Source organism: Exophiala mesophila (assembly GCF_000836275.1).
Source record: "Exophiala mesophila strain CBS 40295 unplaced genomic scaffold supercont1.5, whole genome shotgun sequence".
In the NCBI taxonomy this organism is placed as follows: Eukaryota; Fungi; Ascomycota; class Eurotiomycetes; order Chaetothyriales; family Herpotrichiellaceae; genus Exophiala; species Exophiala mesophila.
Genome location: NW_015622508.1, coordinates 3,160,932 through 3,177,365, shown reverse-complemented (window position 1 = coordinate 3,177,365; position 16,434 = coordinate 3,160,932). Strand labels below are relative to the sequence as shown.

Here is a 16,434-nt window from a genome sequence, read left to right as displayed (position 1 = left end):
AAGGGGCTTCGGGGGTTCTTCCATGGATCCGTCACGAGGAGGGCTGCCTTGGTCTCATAGCGGGCTCAGAGGAAAACTACTGGCGTTGAGGAGGCTGGCCTGAGAGGCAAAGGTGAAAGAATATGGCAGAGAAGAGGGCAAATCGAGCAATCAACGGAGGGCTATGGCCACTGACGAAATTGTTGCTGCACAATGCATGCGTGTTTTGCCAATGGGAGGGTTAGTCTCAAATTGTGTTGATGGGGACGAATGGCAAGAGACAGAGTGCAACATTACCTGAAAAGATGGCAACAAATGGTGCACAGAGGAGGCATGTTCAGCGTAGGATTGGATGGCATGTTCGTGAAATGCGACGTCGAGGTCGGGCGACCAGGGATGGAAGTCTCCAGGTGGAGGCGCATGAGACAGGGGTTTGACGGCCAGGTACCAAGAGTCCAAGAGTGGAATGGGTAGTACATGGCAGGGATAGTGTCATGGGCACATACGGAGTAGGCTAGAAATCGTTGTCGGTTGTAGGATGTTCAGGATGCTGGGGACGACAGGGATGCAGATGCACCGCGCCCGTTCCTGAAAAGCCGAGGAACTTGCCCTGAAATGGTGGCTGAGATTAGCGGCCGGAGCGGAACCAGGCATCAGGTATTGTTCGATTGTCAGACTTCTGGATTTTGCCAGGATCCCTGAAGCCCGAGGGATCTCTACATGAGTATTTAGAGAGGTGGTCTGTACACGAGAAAAGATTCTTCAGTTGTTCGTGTTCGCGAAGAACACGCGTCAAGATTCATGCGGAAGGCGTGATGGACTGCACCTTCAAAATTAGGTATGCTCGAGCTCTCTAACAAACCTCGGGACTCTTGTATGTACTTCCCTCTGTAAAGTAGGCACCTTAGGTAGAACCCCTGTCGCTGGGCTTTTATGCGTCCCACGGAGCACCTGATAGGCGTCTTTTTCGGGCGTTCTGAACAAACAATAGGCGAGTGAATCAGCTGCACAGGCGACAATCACAGGTAGTGCCAATATACTCCCCGGGCCTCCCCGACCCATCAAGTCGGCCACGGCCGCGATGTGTTCTTGCTCCTGACCAATTCTCCAGTTATCAAGTCGATCACTCGGGTATGTACGTACATACTCGTAGACACTTAGGGACTTGTACATGTTATCTTCATACATCATACCACACTTCCACAATCCGGTTGTTCTTGTAGTATCATTCACCGCCTACTGACCTCGAATCATCGGTAGTGGCAACCTGCTATTCTTCCAAGGTCTGGAATCATCCGGGCCATGGATATATCTTCAAATCTTCGACCCACGATTTGTATGCGTTACTTAAAGTAGTTTGCCTAATGTCCCAATGTGAGAAAGGGCGACTGGCATTCTATCGACTACATAGTCCTTCAACCAAGATGTTGCGATCCCCTCGCTTATCGCATGACATACATACTTGCATAGAGAAACATCTCCTGTGTGAAATCGTGCAATGCACCCAAATGTGTACAGGCAACATGTGGAGAATAAGTCTACCCCCAGGACGGCTGAGATGAACCCTTCGCATGTCACGTCAACCACAACCACGGATACATCTCACTGGTTTCTAGCCCTCACGAAGCCTACCATTGGCCTTTGCCTTGTAAGAACTGAATCTTGTAAGATACACGTAGCGAGGAGCAGCTGCAACTAACGCTAAGTCACGGGATTACAACTCGCCCGACTCCAGTTATTTTACTGAGGAATATGTATAGGCTAAGATTTACTGTTGGCTAATCATTGTTCTAGGCCAATCATATCCCCTTGAAAGTTTATCCGAACGGTGGTTTTGACCATAAAGAACAGGATGTATTAGTACCTACTCCACTTCGGTCCGTAGGATCAACTCATCCTAAATACGAGTACATCTCCGTAGTTTGGCTGAGCTATCGGCAAAGCAAGTCACGCGTCTTGTAACTCGGCTCATTACTAGTGGTTCAATATGCCATGGGTCAGACCTAACAACACAAATGCCCGTGATCGTTGAAATCGACTAGCTTCGTATTCCCTGGGCCAATCATAACCTCCAACTTGCAATCACCAAGAGCATTGGCTGAATTCTTCCTCATCACCTGAGGCCTTTCCACAAAGCCAGCAATAATTGGAGCTGGTGGGAATGATCCATGAATTCGTATGCTCATAGTGCTTCCACGTTGAATGCATATTCCTTGAATTTCCCCCAAAATCGTTAGTCACAAGCACGTCATTCCGGTCCCTCCTTTGGCCTGGCACATGAGAACTGTGCAGGCTTCTATCGCAGTGTTGAGCATGCAGGGGCTTCTGCCAGGGGGGGCGCGTTTGTGAAAACAAGGCACCTCAGGTAAAGAGATTCCCATTTTGAAGGAGTTCCTGGGTCTGTCAGGAACATCATTACCTCTGAATGATGAATGGTATATGCTCTTTCGTGACGTTAACACCACCCTCCCTTGAATCACTACAAATCTGTGGCAACAGACTGTTTCCTTGTCTCATTTTCACGACATGTTTAGAACGCGATCCTAGAACGATTGATCAATTTTTGTCGGGCGGAAAATCACCCCTTTGAAGATCTTACCACAAACTGCTCCAGGCTTGCCTCGAATAATTCGTTGTCGACCCCAATACCGCCAGGATGCTCGACTGGCGAAAGGGGATTCTTGACCACGTATTCCACATAGCAGTTGACATATATCTGTTGCAAGGCTATCCTCATCGAGCCGGACTTTGTGTCGGTAAGCATGACAAATTTTGTGTTGGTTGGAGTTTCGTAGAAATGGAGTTTATATTGGGAAGTGCGATAGGACAAGAAGCTATAGAATTAACGTCAGTAGTCTGGTAGATCATGGCATTCCACCACAGAGAGAGAGAGCCCGCCCACCTATCATCTTCTCCACCCAACTTGCGGACCATGTTTCGTAGAGAGAATACTGTGCCGAAGACAAGTTTGGCGTCGTCCTCTGCGCTTAGAGTAGGGCGATTTGCGGCAGTACCGTTGATATATGCCTGCGAAGATGACTTAGGAAGTCTGGCTGTTGTGGAATTCGCAGGGCTGGCCCATCGCCTCTTGTAAATACAGTCGGCTGGAGCAAAGGCAGTCTGTCAGCACAGAAGTCCTTCCTTTTTCGAGGCGGCTTGATCATCGCTTACCATGTCTGTCGAAGATGTAGAACGAGTAGACCACCATCGTGGATGGAACGGCGGTGTGCCTGTCGGAGCCGTGGCGGTCACGTCGTGATGATTTGGTTTTGACGTACACGTAACACGCGCTCGCAGAAGGGTAAAGTCTCCGAATGTCTTGTCGACAGACCCTCGGAAGAGATTGCCGGAAAGTGAAGTTGGCTAGAGTTCATCCAGGGCAAGTATTACACCAGGTGGCCGCAGCCTGCGCTTGCTCGATGGCATTTCCAAATGGGTTGTAGTCTGAGGGGCGCCTCCAACGCAGGCCCCAGTCCCTTTCTTATCTTTCGACCGTACATGTGCACACTCGCCCACTGTAGTACTCACTCCGTAATCACCAGTGGCACTCAAGGAGCGGGGTGAGGGGTAAGCACTGGACCCTAATGTCAATGATTGGCCCTATCGACCCCTCAAGCAATGTAAAAAACTGCTTAGAGCCTCCCCTAAGGATTCTCACCTACAGGCTCAAGGGCCCTAAAGTTACAGATTGGTGAGCAGCGACAAGTTGTCCTATTCCTTGGCCTTTATCATATGGCAGGAGCTGACGCTGGTCCTGGCGCAGGTGCTTCCATGTTCCAACAGAGGCACGCCAACTGACCATTTCGTACCTCTACCTCGACCCCGCCATCATCATTGTGAGGCTGCAAGTCTCACAGGTCTTGTCCCAGCACCGTTTGACTCGCTCACAATAGGAAGACAGGTGCAGCGGGATCGAGGTGGCATGATTTGATCCTGTCCTCGCGACACAATCACACCGCCGGCAGCCTTACCGTTCACTAACTCCTCTACCATGTCCAACACCATGTCCAACACCACGTCAATCCAGTCTCTTCTCTAGACTCTTATTCCTTCACATCCTGGCGGTTTTATCGCCCTGCCTTTGAGCCGTCAGCGCTCTCATGCTCTGGCGTTCAAGTGCTTTGATTGTCAGATGTCGGATGCGGCATGGATTTCGTTGCGTCCCCTACATCAACATTGGCGGAGGACGCCGCACCCGCTCGCAGTCTACCTGTGATTCCTCGAAAGCCCGTGCCTCCTCCGCAAACACAGGTCGATGACCGACCACCGAATGAACCTGCTCAAGCGCCTAAGCCTCCAGTGGTCAAGCACCTGCAAGTTTCTGATATCCCACGCCCTCTGGACAGGCCTACTGACATGTTCTCTGATCCAGATCAAGTCCCGAGTATTCCAGTCCTCTTCGTCACCACCGCCGCACCCCCTCTGCTCCACGACAGATCAAGGTATTCCCCTACGCCTCCCGAATAAGAAGTTGCAATCGCTGTCGCTGACAGAATAAATCTCAGGAGTCTCTCAATGCCCGATCGGAATACGTTACCAGCCAAGATGACGGTGTGGCAGAGCATCGCATCAATCAATATATAATCAAGCAAGAAATTGGAAGAGGATCGTTTGGCGCCGTTCACCTGGCGGTCGACCAGTATGGCACCGAATATGTGAGTCTAGCTGGTATTCACTGTCCCAATTGCTTACACGAGGCTAGGCTGTCAAAGAGTTCTCTAAAGCTCGCCTACGAAAACGCGCACAATCTCACATACTCCGCAAACCTTTCACTCAACGCAAGCAGGGGGCGCTCCAGGGCTTTAACTCGCCTCTGCATAGAAATCCTCGCGAAGACGTCCATCAGATGAATGCAATCGATCTCATTAAGGAAGAAATTGCCATCATGAAGAAGCTCAACCACCCGAATTTGGTATCCCTCATCGAGGTGCTTGACGATCCCACCGAAGACTCGATGTATATGGTAATGGAAATGTGCAAAAAGGGCGTCGTCATGAGGGTTGGCTTGGAAGAGAGGGCAGACCCTTACCCTGACCATGTTTGTCGATATTGGTTCAGAGATTTGATCTTGGGCATTGAATATCTGCACGCTCAGGGAGTCGTGCACCGAGATATCAAACCCGACAATTGTTTGGTCACCGACGACAACGTACTAAAGGTAGTCGATTTTGGGGTTTCGGAAATGTTTTCTAAGGATTCTGAGATGTTGACCGCCAAATCCGCTGGAAGTCCTGCCTTTTTGCCACCTGAACTGTGCATTGCTCGTCACGGAGACGTCTCTGGCAGGGCAGCAGACATATGGGCCATGGGTGTCACCTTGTACTGTCTGAAATACGGGAGAATTCCATTTGAGAAGGCCGGCATATTCGAGCTTTATGATGCTATCAAAACGGAGACACCCAATTTGGATGACGAAAAGGACGATGATTTCCGAGATCTGATGACTAGACTGCTTGAGAAAGATCCGGCAAAGAGAATCAAAATGCCGGAGTTACGGGTAGGTCGTAATGACTCAAAGTGCGGGTGATAAGCTGACAGTGTGGAGGAACACCCGTGGGTGACCCAGAGAGGAAACGACAAGTTGTTGCCAGAGGCAGAGAACACCTCTGATCTCTTGGAACCACCAACTGAGGCTGAAATGAATGCAGCAATCACTAATAACATGAGAAATTTGCTGACAGTCGTGAGTGGTGACCAAGGTTATTGTGACACAAACAACAAGCTGATGAAATTTAGGTGAAAGCGGTAAACAAGTTTAAGGGTTTACTGGAAAAAAGCAAACCTGCCCCTCTAATGTCTATTCTTGGGGATAGTGCGGACGCGCACTTTTCTTACCCGCCGACGGCCATGTCAGGGGGAAACGTCGCTCTGCCAGCCAAATCTCACAGCTTCGCCAGCTTTGGTAAGGAGGACGAGGCACGAAAAGAACAGATGGAGAGCTTGGATGAAGAATTGAACGACTTGAGATCGAGGCCAATTCCTACCCTCAGCGTTGATGACATGAGCACGGCCACTGAGACAGCTGGGACTTCGCACGCGCCTAGCCCTCCGCCGGCATTGCTCAGCGACACCAGTACTGACTCCGATGACGCGATGACCCGGATGGATGCGGCCGAAGGCACGGATTTGCTCGGGCCCAACAGCCTGCCACCGTTCCGCTCGATAAGACCTCCGCACGCCTTCACCACGGACGAAATTGGGACTCGCGGACATGCCAGGGACCCTTTGCAAGAGCAGCTATTTCTCTACATTGGGCCGTCCACCTTTGCAGGAACCAGTGCGTATAATGACGAGGCGGGCTCTTTCGTGCCAGATGGAGATACGGTGCCAGTGGTGAGTGAAAGCCCAGGTGCGGCAGACGTGGACATTTATGAAACGGCGTATCGCGATGAGATTGAAAGAATCATGGCACGAGCAAAGGAGCAAAACAAGGAACCCAACGTCTACCTAACGCGTCGGGTTGACGCGCGGTTGATGGCGATCAGCGGCTTTGCCGGGAAATGGGCAGCAAGGAGCGAAGAAGCCAAGAATCAATTCAAGGACTACACGCAATTTTCGGCACGGAAGGCGCGAGTGACCGAGGTCAGTCGCGCCTTACGACAAGCTGCACGGGAAGAATATGAGAAACGCAAGCAAGAACGTCGCGAACTGATCGCATCGGAGAAGTTACGACGGGCAGAGCACAAGAGCGGCAGTCGTGAGACGCAGCGAGTGGCATTGTCGTCTCAATCGACATTATCAGATGTAGATTCGGGGGCTGGCCTGCCGCCATCGCCTGGAGGACGGTCTGCAGCGTGGAAAGGTAAGGCGGTAGATAAAGGTCGGCAAGCCAAGACGTCATTCAGAGGACTTGTGGACAATTTCACCAGAAATCGAAGCAGATCAGGGGATGACGAAACCTGATTCAAGCAGAAATAATTTCATGGCGCGTTTTGAATCGTGCAGGAGCGACCGACAAAAAGGATTTTTGGTGCGCCACAGATGAAGAGCACCTCAGCTCGAATATTCAATGGGGGTATGACCTGCAAGGTCATTGAGCAAGTCTCATTATATATATTCCTGTTGGCTCGACATGGCAGAGTTTGGGCCACGTCATGTACTGGTAGGCAGCAGCCGTCGAATCCTTCTAAGGACATCAGGCTTGGTGCGAGAGCCATGCCTGACAGATTATTGCTAGGAAACACGATATGAACAAGGCTCCTCACACAGGGCATTACAAAGACGTAAAGTCGGATAGTTTCCTGGGAGAGAGAAAGGGTTTAAGACGGAACAGATGGGAGGAAGGGCATCAAGCGAGCCTTGGTTGGTATGCAGCGAACTGGCAAGAGAGAGAGACACACACAGCACTCAGTGGCCCAGGCGTTTCTTAAAAGAGGCCAGAGATTGGATGACATGACAGAAAGGGCGGCGATGAGATGAGAGGAGAGGCGAGGAGAAGGAGGCGAAAATGGGCGAGGGAAGGCATGGGAGACAGACAGGCAGGGCAAGGAAGGCACGGAGGCAAAGTTGAAGGGGCCTTGGCATTTCGTGATGTTTCTTCCGCAAAAAGCCTTCAAGGCCGGCAGGGCAATCTGCAGGTCATCTCATCGACTCTCATCCACTCTGTGCTTGTCTCCATCTACAGACCATTTCATTCACTCGCACTTGAATTCGTTACTTACGCTCTTTCTGGTTGTCAATCCTCTGTCGGTTTAGGCTCTCTTGATGGCTTGGGTGTGAGTGGTTAGTGCCTTGCAGACAATTCCTCCGTCTCCGTCTCCATATCTGTGCTTGCCGCGTGCACTGCGTGGGCAGCGTGGGCGTGGCAGGAAAATGAAACACAGTGCCATCTGACCTTCACTGTTGCTCTACTTGTCTGATCAACTTCACCAAACTACCATTTGTGTTATTCTTGGTCAGGTCGCGTCACCCACACCTAGTGACCAACTTGTTCTCGACCCCCGACCAAGTCGCTGCTTGTGCAGATTTGTGTTCCTCGCCTGCACGCTGCTAAGTTTTTGGTGTCAAGTTGCCCCTCTCAACCTCTATCGACAGAGCCACCAATCTGTTCTTTCACCCAACTCCCTCAATCCTGCTTGCTGGCCTAGGATTGAATCGTCAACAAGAAGACCTCGCAGTTCCTATTTCATCACCGAGCGCAGAGTCCAATTTACGGCCTGTTCACATTTGCGAAGTTGAGTTTGTCGGAAACTTCCTGCAACATCATTTTCCATGACTGCCCTGCCCGTGAAGGTTTTTCACCGCTTCACAACCCCCACATCAGACTTGGAATCATTTCGAATCCGAGCTTAGTTGCACCTCTCCTATCGACATGAGTTCTCCAGACCGAACGCCTTCTCCGGGCGACTTTGTAGGCCATGGTGAGCCCAACTCACTCAAACGCGAAGACTCACCCCAGTGTGACCAGGAAAGTGCGGCGACCAGCTCAACAGCCGCACTTCTAGCCACAGTCAAGAAGGAGCAATCTCAGAGCCCTTCAGATTACCCTTCACTAGGCAACATGCGTCTCAAAGCTTCAGCGTCTCCATCCACTTCCATGTCCTTGTCCAAACCTCCCGCCACCGCCAGGAACGACAGCTCGAATGCCAAGAAAGAACCCAAGGAAGCCAACGGCGTCACATCGCCTGCCAAAACAGAGCCCAGAGAGCCTGTCAAGCCCACCAAATCATCCCGCACCGCCTCCAAACTCCCTCCTCGGATCGCTCCTTTGTTTGACCACGTCCCTGATGCCACAGCAGAAGCCACATCGACATTCACAGTCATCGACGCCTGTACCTATCAAAACAAGTACCTTGGTTTCAGTGATCATGCTCTGGATTGTGATTGTTCCGAAGAATGGGGTAAGTCTCAATATACTCTGCTGACTCTTTGATGCTGATCTCAAGACGCAGATTCCATCAAAAATATCAATCATGCATGCGGAGATGATTCCGACTGCATCAACCGTGCCTGTAAAATGGAATGCGCCGACGATTGTAGCTGCGGCCAGTCCTGCCAGAACCAACGTTTTCTCCGCCGTCGCTATGCTGATGTCTCTGTTATAAAAACCGAAAACAAAGGTTATGGCCTACGTGCCAACACCGACCTCGGCCCTAACGATTTCATCTTCGAGTACATCGGCGAGACCATTCCCGAAGCCACGTTTCGCAAACGCATGATCGCCTATGATGATGAAGGCATCAAGCATTTCTATTTTATGTCCCTTAGTAAGGGCGAATTCATCGATGCTACCAAGCGTGGCAATCTTGGACGCTTCTGCAATCATTCCTGCAATCCAAATTGCTATGTCGACAAGTGGGTGGTTGGCGACAAGCTGCGAATGGGTATCTTTGCCGAGCGTCATATCAAGGCCGGCGAGGAACTCGTCTTCAACTACAACGTCGACCGCTATGGCGCAAATCCCCAGCCATGCTACTGTGGCGAGTCCAACTGTACTGGCTTCATTGGCGGCAAGACCCAAACTGAAAGAGCCACCAAGCTCCCTGCGGCTATCATTGAGGCTCTGGGAATTGAAGACGCCGACTCCTGGGATACCGTTGTTGCGAAGCGGCCCCGTAAGAAGAAGACAGCCGAAGATGACGAGGACTATGTCGATAGTGTCGAAGCCAAGTCTTTAGAGACCGACGGTGTCACCAAGGTCATGGCTGCTCTAATGCAGTGCAAAGAAAAATGGATCGCGGTCAAACTCCTGCAACGCATCCAACGCTCAAACGACGACCAGATTTGGCATAGGGTGGTCCGATTCCATGGCTACCAGATTCTCAACTCTCAACTTTCCGCTTGGCGAGACGATGAGAATATCATTCTCCAGATTCTTGATGTTCTAGATCGACTTCCTCGCCTGACAAGAAACAAAATTGTTGATGCAAAGATCGATCAAACACTGCAACCTCTGACCGAGCATCCAGACGATCGCGTAGCAGCACAAGCAAAAGCTCTGGTCGAAGACTGGGCCAAACTGGAGATTGCCTACAGAATCCCCCGCAAGAAACGTGAGGACACGACGTTGAACAAGATTGAATCTACGCCGTTTGAGAGGAGAGAGTCAGCACAAGAGAGGAGACGTTCAAGATCACGGTCACGGTCACGAAGCCCGCCCCGCGGACCAACTTTGCAAGCCCCATCTGGTCCAAGATCGCTCCAGCGTTCGGGTAATTTCTCTTCTGGCCCAAGACCATTTCCGCGAGGGCCGCCTCCGCTACCTCGGGGTTGGTACGCGGCTCAGGATCAAGGGAGGACATACTTTTACTCCGCCACTGGACAAACCACATGGACTCGACCGATTCACCCTGCTGATCAACTTCCCCCGCAACCGAAACAACCTCGGGAGCAGGATGTGTTGAAGAGCATCATTGAGAATATCGTCACTTCACGAGAGAAGGACCCAAAAGCTGCGACCCCCGAAACCCCGGAGCCTACCAAAGTCAAGAAGGAAGAGCGATGGAAATCCTACGATGAAGAGAAACAGAAGAAGTTGTACGAAAACACGGTACGTCCTCGCTCTTTTCTCTTCTTCTCCGCGCTCCTTGTGCACATACCTAATGCTGACCTTTCTAGCTCTTCCCTCATATCTCGAATATCATGAATAGGTACAAGCACAAGATACCTAAAGATGACCTCAAGCGATTTGCAAAGGAAATCGCTAAGAAACTCGTGGCCTCGGACTATAAGGCGGGTCGGGTTAAAGATCCCACCAAAATCGACGAACGTCAGCAGAAGAAGGTTAAGGAATTCTGCAAGCAATTTTTCGAAAAAGCTTATCAGAAACACAAGAAGCATGAGCAAGAAAAGGGGTCGAAAGGTCGGAAACCCAAGCCAGATGTGCCGACCAGTAGCTCTGGCCCCTCACCTGGTCTTTCTCCTGCTGCGGCAGATGATGACGCCGACGACGTTAAAATGTCCGAGGATGAAGTCGACATTGGGCCAAGCGAAAGCCCTTTGGACCAGAATGGGACGTTGAAGCGCAAACGCATCGAGGAACAGGACGCTGAACCTGCTGACTCATCAGTCAATGACGGGGATGAAGATGTCACAGCGTCGCCTGCAAAACGTCTCAATGTGGCCGTGGAAGGCAGCACACCCCCGCCGCCACCTCCACCACCGGCGCCCCCAATTGAAACGCCGCCGGCTAGCACCCCTCGCGAGGACAATGTGGACCACGACGTCGACATGGATGTCTGTAATAATCACACCAACATTCACGCCGACACCAATTTTCGGGCTAAAAGTATGGCAGACGTCTTAGCCGAGGCTCAACAAGAGGGCCTGGATGAGAACACGGTGGACATGGAGATTGAGTTGGGACAAGATAATAGAGGCCAGGCGTCGCTATAGGGCACAGATCAGGGGTGAGATGACTAGCGACCAACGAACAGCTCCCACGGGCAGGATTTGTCTCGGCATGAAAACTCGTCGACACTCCATTTGATAACAAGGACCAATTGGTCAGTGGAATTGGCCACGGCAAGACATGTAGGTCGACGAGCAGGAAGTGGGATCCCCTGCTGTCTGTTTTGGGGCGTTGGAAACGGAATTGCAACACTCTGTATATTAATATCACTGGGTGGGCACGCAGCCAAATGCTTGGAATGCATGGGCTTCTTTCTGACAGTGCTTCAACGGGGCGGGAGCATATTGACAATGAAGCCCACGTACTTCAAGAATGCGGCCAGATCGTTGCAAGCTCTGCTAGCACATTGTATGTATGTTTAAGGCGGAAACTTGGAATATCGACAAGAGCTCCAAGCTCGCGTTGAGGTACTCATTTAATCTAGCATGGTTACTGGAGTGTCGTGTCATTTTTTCAAGTAGGTAGGTTCTCAAGAGCTCATAACTATGGGTTTCCTGGGCACGACATCAGGTGGTGGAACATCAGGGGACTTGTTGGGGAGCATGACAGCCGATCTAAACCATCTGCTGGCACCAAACGGTTTGATTGAGATTACATCACAATTGGAATGTGGCCCTCGATCCGTTCTGCGGGAACAAGCTCGAACGATTAATCCCTGAAGGAAGAATATGTCACGTCTGGTGAGTCATGATGAATTGGCCGTTCAGGTAACGCCCATGTATCAACCGATGACCCACCGACCTGTTCCAGCTTTGCAGTCCTCTCTCTCTCTCTCCCTAATCGTGACATGCCCTTGAAATAAATAGGCTTCCTAGCCAGCATTGCTGCATTTCCTCATTCATCCATTGGCCCCTCCCAATACAGGTATTGTAGACGTCAGACAAAGGACTTTTCCCAATGAGTGACCTTGAAAATCAAAGTCATTCGTCGATTTGATACATGCACATTGTCGAATGCAGGTATCTGAGACTGCCCAAGGCCAGCGATGTTTTTGCTTCGTGCTTGGTAGCGCTCACATGGGCATCTCATGGAGAGCGCGTTCGCATCGTTGTTGAAGATGAATGGGCATCGTGTTGCCGAGAGCGGAAAGACGGTTTATAAGTCGTGACTCCACCATCTCCAAACGCCGGGAGGTGGCAAGTAGGTCATATTTGACATGGAGTTAGAGCATAGCCATCCGTATGCCCGAAAAACGGAGCAAGAGGTAATGGGCGCAAGGTTGAGATGGTGGTCTGGTCGTAAAAGGATGGTCAAGTAGCCGACTAATAGAAACTTTCAACAATACTGTCCTTGTTGGCGTTCATTCTTGCGTCGAGACCGGCTGGGCCTCCTTCTCCAAGTCTGAAGACACTCTCAATGACGCTCAATTCGGTCGCTGTGGTGTCCATACCCGTGACAGCCAGCCAGTCATTTACGACCATGCCAGCTCCGACCACGGGACTACCTCGATTAACGCTGCCAGCAACAAGGGGAACCTGTAATAAGGAGCTGAGTTCGTCCTGGTCCTGAATACTAGTTTTGGGATGAACAATGCCACCTTGATTGGAAAGAGACATGTATGAGCCGGTGAGGACATTGCCTGCGATGGTCTGTCGAAAAACCTCTACCCCGAGGGCATCTGCCACGATTTCTTCCGTCTCTCGCTCGATATCTGGATGGACCAGGGCGACATGATCGTTTGCGGCTATCACATTCCCCAGGGCGGAGAGACGTTCTTCAATTCTTTGAATCTTTACTGTGTCCGGTAAGGTGTTGCGCAAGTGCTGGAGTTCTTGATCGGTGGTGGAGGTGGGGACAAGGAGACCATTTTTGTTGCCGGAGGTCAACCGGCCAACGATTCTGGTGCCAGCGATGGTGCAATGTGCAATGGGGATGAGATCTGCGAGTTCAGATTCAAAGATGGAGTAGAAGTTTTCGGATGCGCCGATGGCGACGAGGCAATAGCTATTGGTGAGATTTGCAAAGACACCAACTTCGTTGGAGTTTTCAAACTATTGATGATGCGGTTAGAGAAGAGGGTATGACAATAACGAGTGTCAAGAGTCCTACCTGTGCTCGAACCGCCATGATCTAAGTGGTCTGGGGGTGTTATTGGACTTGGTCTAAGAGGATGGAGGGGAGTGGAAGAGAATGGGAGAAGTAATTGTTGGTGGGAGGAGGAAGGCGGGGGTGGCACCAGGCGCAGACAGGAATTGTATTTCCAATTAATCGATGTGTGGTGTGTGCGTGAGGTGAGTGTGACGAGAACTGGAGGGGAGGGAGGGAGACAAGAGGGTATATGTGTGTATGAATTTGACCGGAACAAATGTTGGAGTGAGGGAGGCGGGCAAGAGGCGAATCTGAATCACAAGAAAAGGATGTCGAACGTGGTCGACAAATATCTTCAGCGAGGCAAATGTGGGCGTTGTTGGTCTACCAAATGTCCATCCATCATCGTTCATCAGTCAGCGAATGCAATTGGAATCATGGGCTAGAGCCAATGACGACAGAGAAAACAGGGCTGAGTGGCCCAAACTGGGGCGAACAAAAGGCTGTGGGTTAGGTAGGCTTGCCGTGGCGTACTTTACTGGAGCTATAACTAATTTAGTGAGAAGCTAGGGACTGGCTGAGAGTTCTTTGGGCTAGGTTCTACCTAAGGTTCTTTCCCTAAAGTTCGTACTCTAGGGTCGCCCGTTTACCTATGCGCATGCTTGAGGGCCTACGTTGTTCAACTATCCCGTATGTACTCCGTACTCCGAGGCCCGATCACCCCCAGAACGGTGCTCTAAACTCCATTGGGAGACAATCTTGGCACATAAGAGTCATAACGTCCCTGCGCCTCCAAAAAAAATCCAAGGCAACATCTTCCAGTTACCAGATTCTTCCAACCTGAGTGCCTGAGTCCCGCTGGATCCACTTCGATGACTCCCTCTGGTGATGGTCTCGACTTGCGATCATTATTGTTACATTTTCCCATGTCTCCTGATCAGGCAGTCGACTGAACCACCCATACTTCATTATGGATCGACTGCGATTGGCATGCGAAAACGACTCCACCATATCTGGTGTGCCCAGCAGTTTCGCTTCATTTCACCACTTCAAATTGGACCCCTTCCCTTGAGCTGTTAGCACTAACCCTGCCCAGTTCTACTCGTCCCATGTACCAGTGCAAAGGTGCAAGCGAATCTTGACCTGGTCTGAGCATGCCCTCATACCCTGGAAATCGTCGTTCCATTTGTTGTAAATCTCGGCGCAATCCGCCTGGCCTGGCGCGCAGTATGCACCCGAGCAATCGCCAACCATGACGGTCGATGGATCCCAAAGCGTCATAGCAAATCCTTCATTGCCAAAGGGATTTCCTTCCACATTGCTGAGGTCGAAGAAGGTCTGTCCAAGGTCTGGTCTCCAGGTGTACTCCATCTGAGTCACCATCGGTTTAACCGCTGTGGGGTCTCGGGTGCACATAAGAGCAACCCCAGTGTCGACATCGTGGCTATGGAAAGAGTCAGTAATGACCTGTTGGGGCGATGTGAGGTGCCAGATCACACCTGGTCGATCTTCCTGTGGCGTCAAGTCGTCTGGATGGTATCCCACCACCGTGGCGCAATACACAGGATATGGGCAATTGTGAACGAGTTCTGCTTGCGCCAAATCACTGTCTCCAGCATGAACCAAGGCCGGGCCCAAGGAGGAAAGGACTGCCACGACAGCGGAGACCGCCATGGTTTTATTGATGAATCCCATCATTGTTTTTGTATTGTGTTGTCGGTATGAGTGAATTTTGTGTGGTGTTTGCTGACTTGCTCAAGCTATATTCTTGTGCACTGGAGTTAGAATTGCTTGATGGTGAGTTTGCGTGAGGCTCTTGTTTTCTGTTTAGCAGGGTGGAGAAAAACACAAACCTTCATTCCTGCGAAACGAGGATGCATTTTATATTATTTCTGTCGAGGCAGCGTGACAAACTCGCGACATTGTTGTCTCTGCCTTGGTGATAAAGAAATAATGCTGAAGTCACTGAATGGCGTACTAACTAGACCATATCACGCTTCTCAGCCAAGCTTAATCGTTACTGGAATTCCCTTTGACGTCTTTATTCATGCTGTCCTTGTTACCAGACAAGGCTGTGAATCCCCCCAGGAGCAAACAAAGGCATTCACGCCTCTCAGACCACTCTTCACTCCTCTCAACGGCCATACCATTAGACAGAAGTCCTCACGACCAAGTGAGAAATGGTGCACAATCCTGCTTGCTTCATTTAACGCCTGGTAGTCTGCCTCATGGCTCAATTGAGAAGGGGTAGCCAACAAATCGCGTCTTTGTTACAAGTGTAGTAATAGGAGACTTGTGTTCCAGGAATTCAAGGATGCCGTTACTCTTTCTCGTGTGTCCTTTAGTTCACATCACAACGCTCCATGAGTCAATCCTAGTTCCACAACTAACCCAAACTATAGTCAAAATATACGTAGCGAGCAGCAGCTGCGACTAATTCTCAGTCGCCTACAGAGCTCAGGAAATCACTCCAATACTCTCTCTCCAGCGCACTCACGTGGTACTCAAAGATCACTCGGAAAGACAAGGTCGCCAATCACCATTGTCATTATCACATAAATTTGCCATAAATCGGCGCCTTCTGGCCATTCATGACTGTTAAACAATGTGTGCAATTAATATCACACATCATCTCTACCATGGCTGCCATAAAAACAATCACAAAGATAGCACTAGTAACGACACGTCTCTTCTTGACTGATGAATCTGTGTAAATGTCACATGACCTGGTACCCACCCACCTTTATAGGGTGGAAAATGATGGAAATGTAGGGTGCAAACACAATTTTTACAATCGGACACCATGTCTCAACCATGAGGAAACCTATCACCCACCTTCTAATCTCTGATCTTTGGCTGAATGCTGCATTGTGTGTAGAAATGTATCTTAAGCTAGATTGATGCAAGAGGAGAGTAAAGAGGGAGTGGCACCAGGCGCGATAATTTTTCTGGCTGGTTACAGGGAACGTTCATGCAGCGCCCGGGAGAAGAGGATAGGCGCAAAGGCTATGCGGACAGAGATTAGGAGTTTGAGCGCTGGTTGTGGGCTTGAGGTTACAATGTGACTTTGGCATGCA

At 50.5% G+C, this 16,434-nt stretch overlaps 4 protein-coding genes across 4 annotated transcripts; 2 read left to right on the top strand and 2 right to left on the bottom strand.

The window, feature by feature from the left end:
• Window positions 1-1,817: 1,817 nt before the first annotated feature.
• PV10_07812 (uncharacterized protein) lies at window positions 1,818-3,409 on the bottom strand. Its single transcript, XM_016372757.1, has 4 exons — window positions 3,151-3,409; window positions 2,882-3,083; window positions 2,579-2,813; window positions 1,818-2,522 (listed from the first exon to the last, which is right to left on the bottom strand). Exons 1-4 carry the CDS (start codon window positions 3,185-3,187, stop codon window positions 2,499-2,501), a joined length of 498 nt encoding a protein of 165 aa, XP_016222089.1. The 5' UTR covers window positions 3,188-3,409; the 3' UTR covers window positions 1,818-2,498.
• Window positions 3,410-4,125: 716 nt separating this feature from the next.
• PV10_07811 (uncharacterized protein) lies at window positions 4,126-6,882 on the top strand (the record flags this gene model as incomplete). The annotated part of the gene is made up of 6 exons (XM_016372756.1): window positions 4,126-4,292; window positions 4,352-4,421; window positions 4,485-4,634; window positions 4,682-5,476; window positions 5,525-5,662; window positions 5,716-6,882. 6 exons carry the CDS (start codon window positions 4,126-4,128, stop codon window positions 6,880-6,882), a joined length of 2,487 nt encoding a protein of 828 aa, XP_016222088.1.
• A 1,408-nt stretch (window positions 6,883-8,290) lies between these two features.
• PV10_07810 (uncharacterized protein) lies at window positions 8,291-11,716 on the top strand (the record flags this gene model as incomplete). Its single annotated transcript, XM_016372755.1, has 3 exons — window positions 8,291-8,819; window positions 8,871-10,468; window positions 10,537-11,716. The coding sequence occupies 3 exons, from the start codon at window positions 8,291-8,293 to the stop codon at window positions 11,311-11,313; spliced, it is 2,904 nt and encodes a 967-aa protein (XP_016222087.1). The 3' UTR covers window positions 11,314-11,716.
• PV10_07809 (eukaryotic translation initiation factor 6) lies at window positions 11,654-13,703 on the bottom strand. Its single transcript, XM_016372754.1, has 2 exons — window positions 13,379-13,703; window positions 11,654-13,320 (listed from the first exon to the last, which is right to left on the bottom strand). The coding sequence occupies exons 1-2, from the start codon at window positions 13,394-13,396 to the stop codon at window positions 12,592-12,594; spliced, it is 747 nt and encodes a 248-aa protein (XP_016222086.1). The 5' UTR covers window positions 13,397-13,703; the 3' UTR covers window positions 11,654-12,591.
• Window positions 13,704-16,434: the final 2,731 nt, after the last annotated feature.

Coding starts and splice junctions, on each gene's coding strand:
- PV10_07812 (XM_016372757.1), bottom strand. CDS start 3,187: ATGGTGGTCTACTCGTTCTACATCTTCGACAGACATG. Junction 3,084..3,150: donor CTACATCTTCGACAGACATG/GTAAGCGATGAT, acceptor CCTTTGCTCCAG/CCGACTGTATTTACAAGAGG. Junction 2,523..2,578: donor CAAGCCTGGAGCAGTTTGTG/GTAAGATCTTCA, acceptor CAATCGTTCTAG/GATCGCGTTCTAAACATGTC.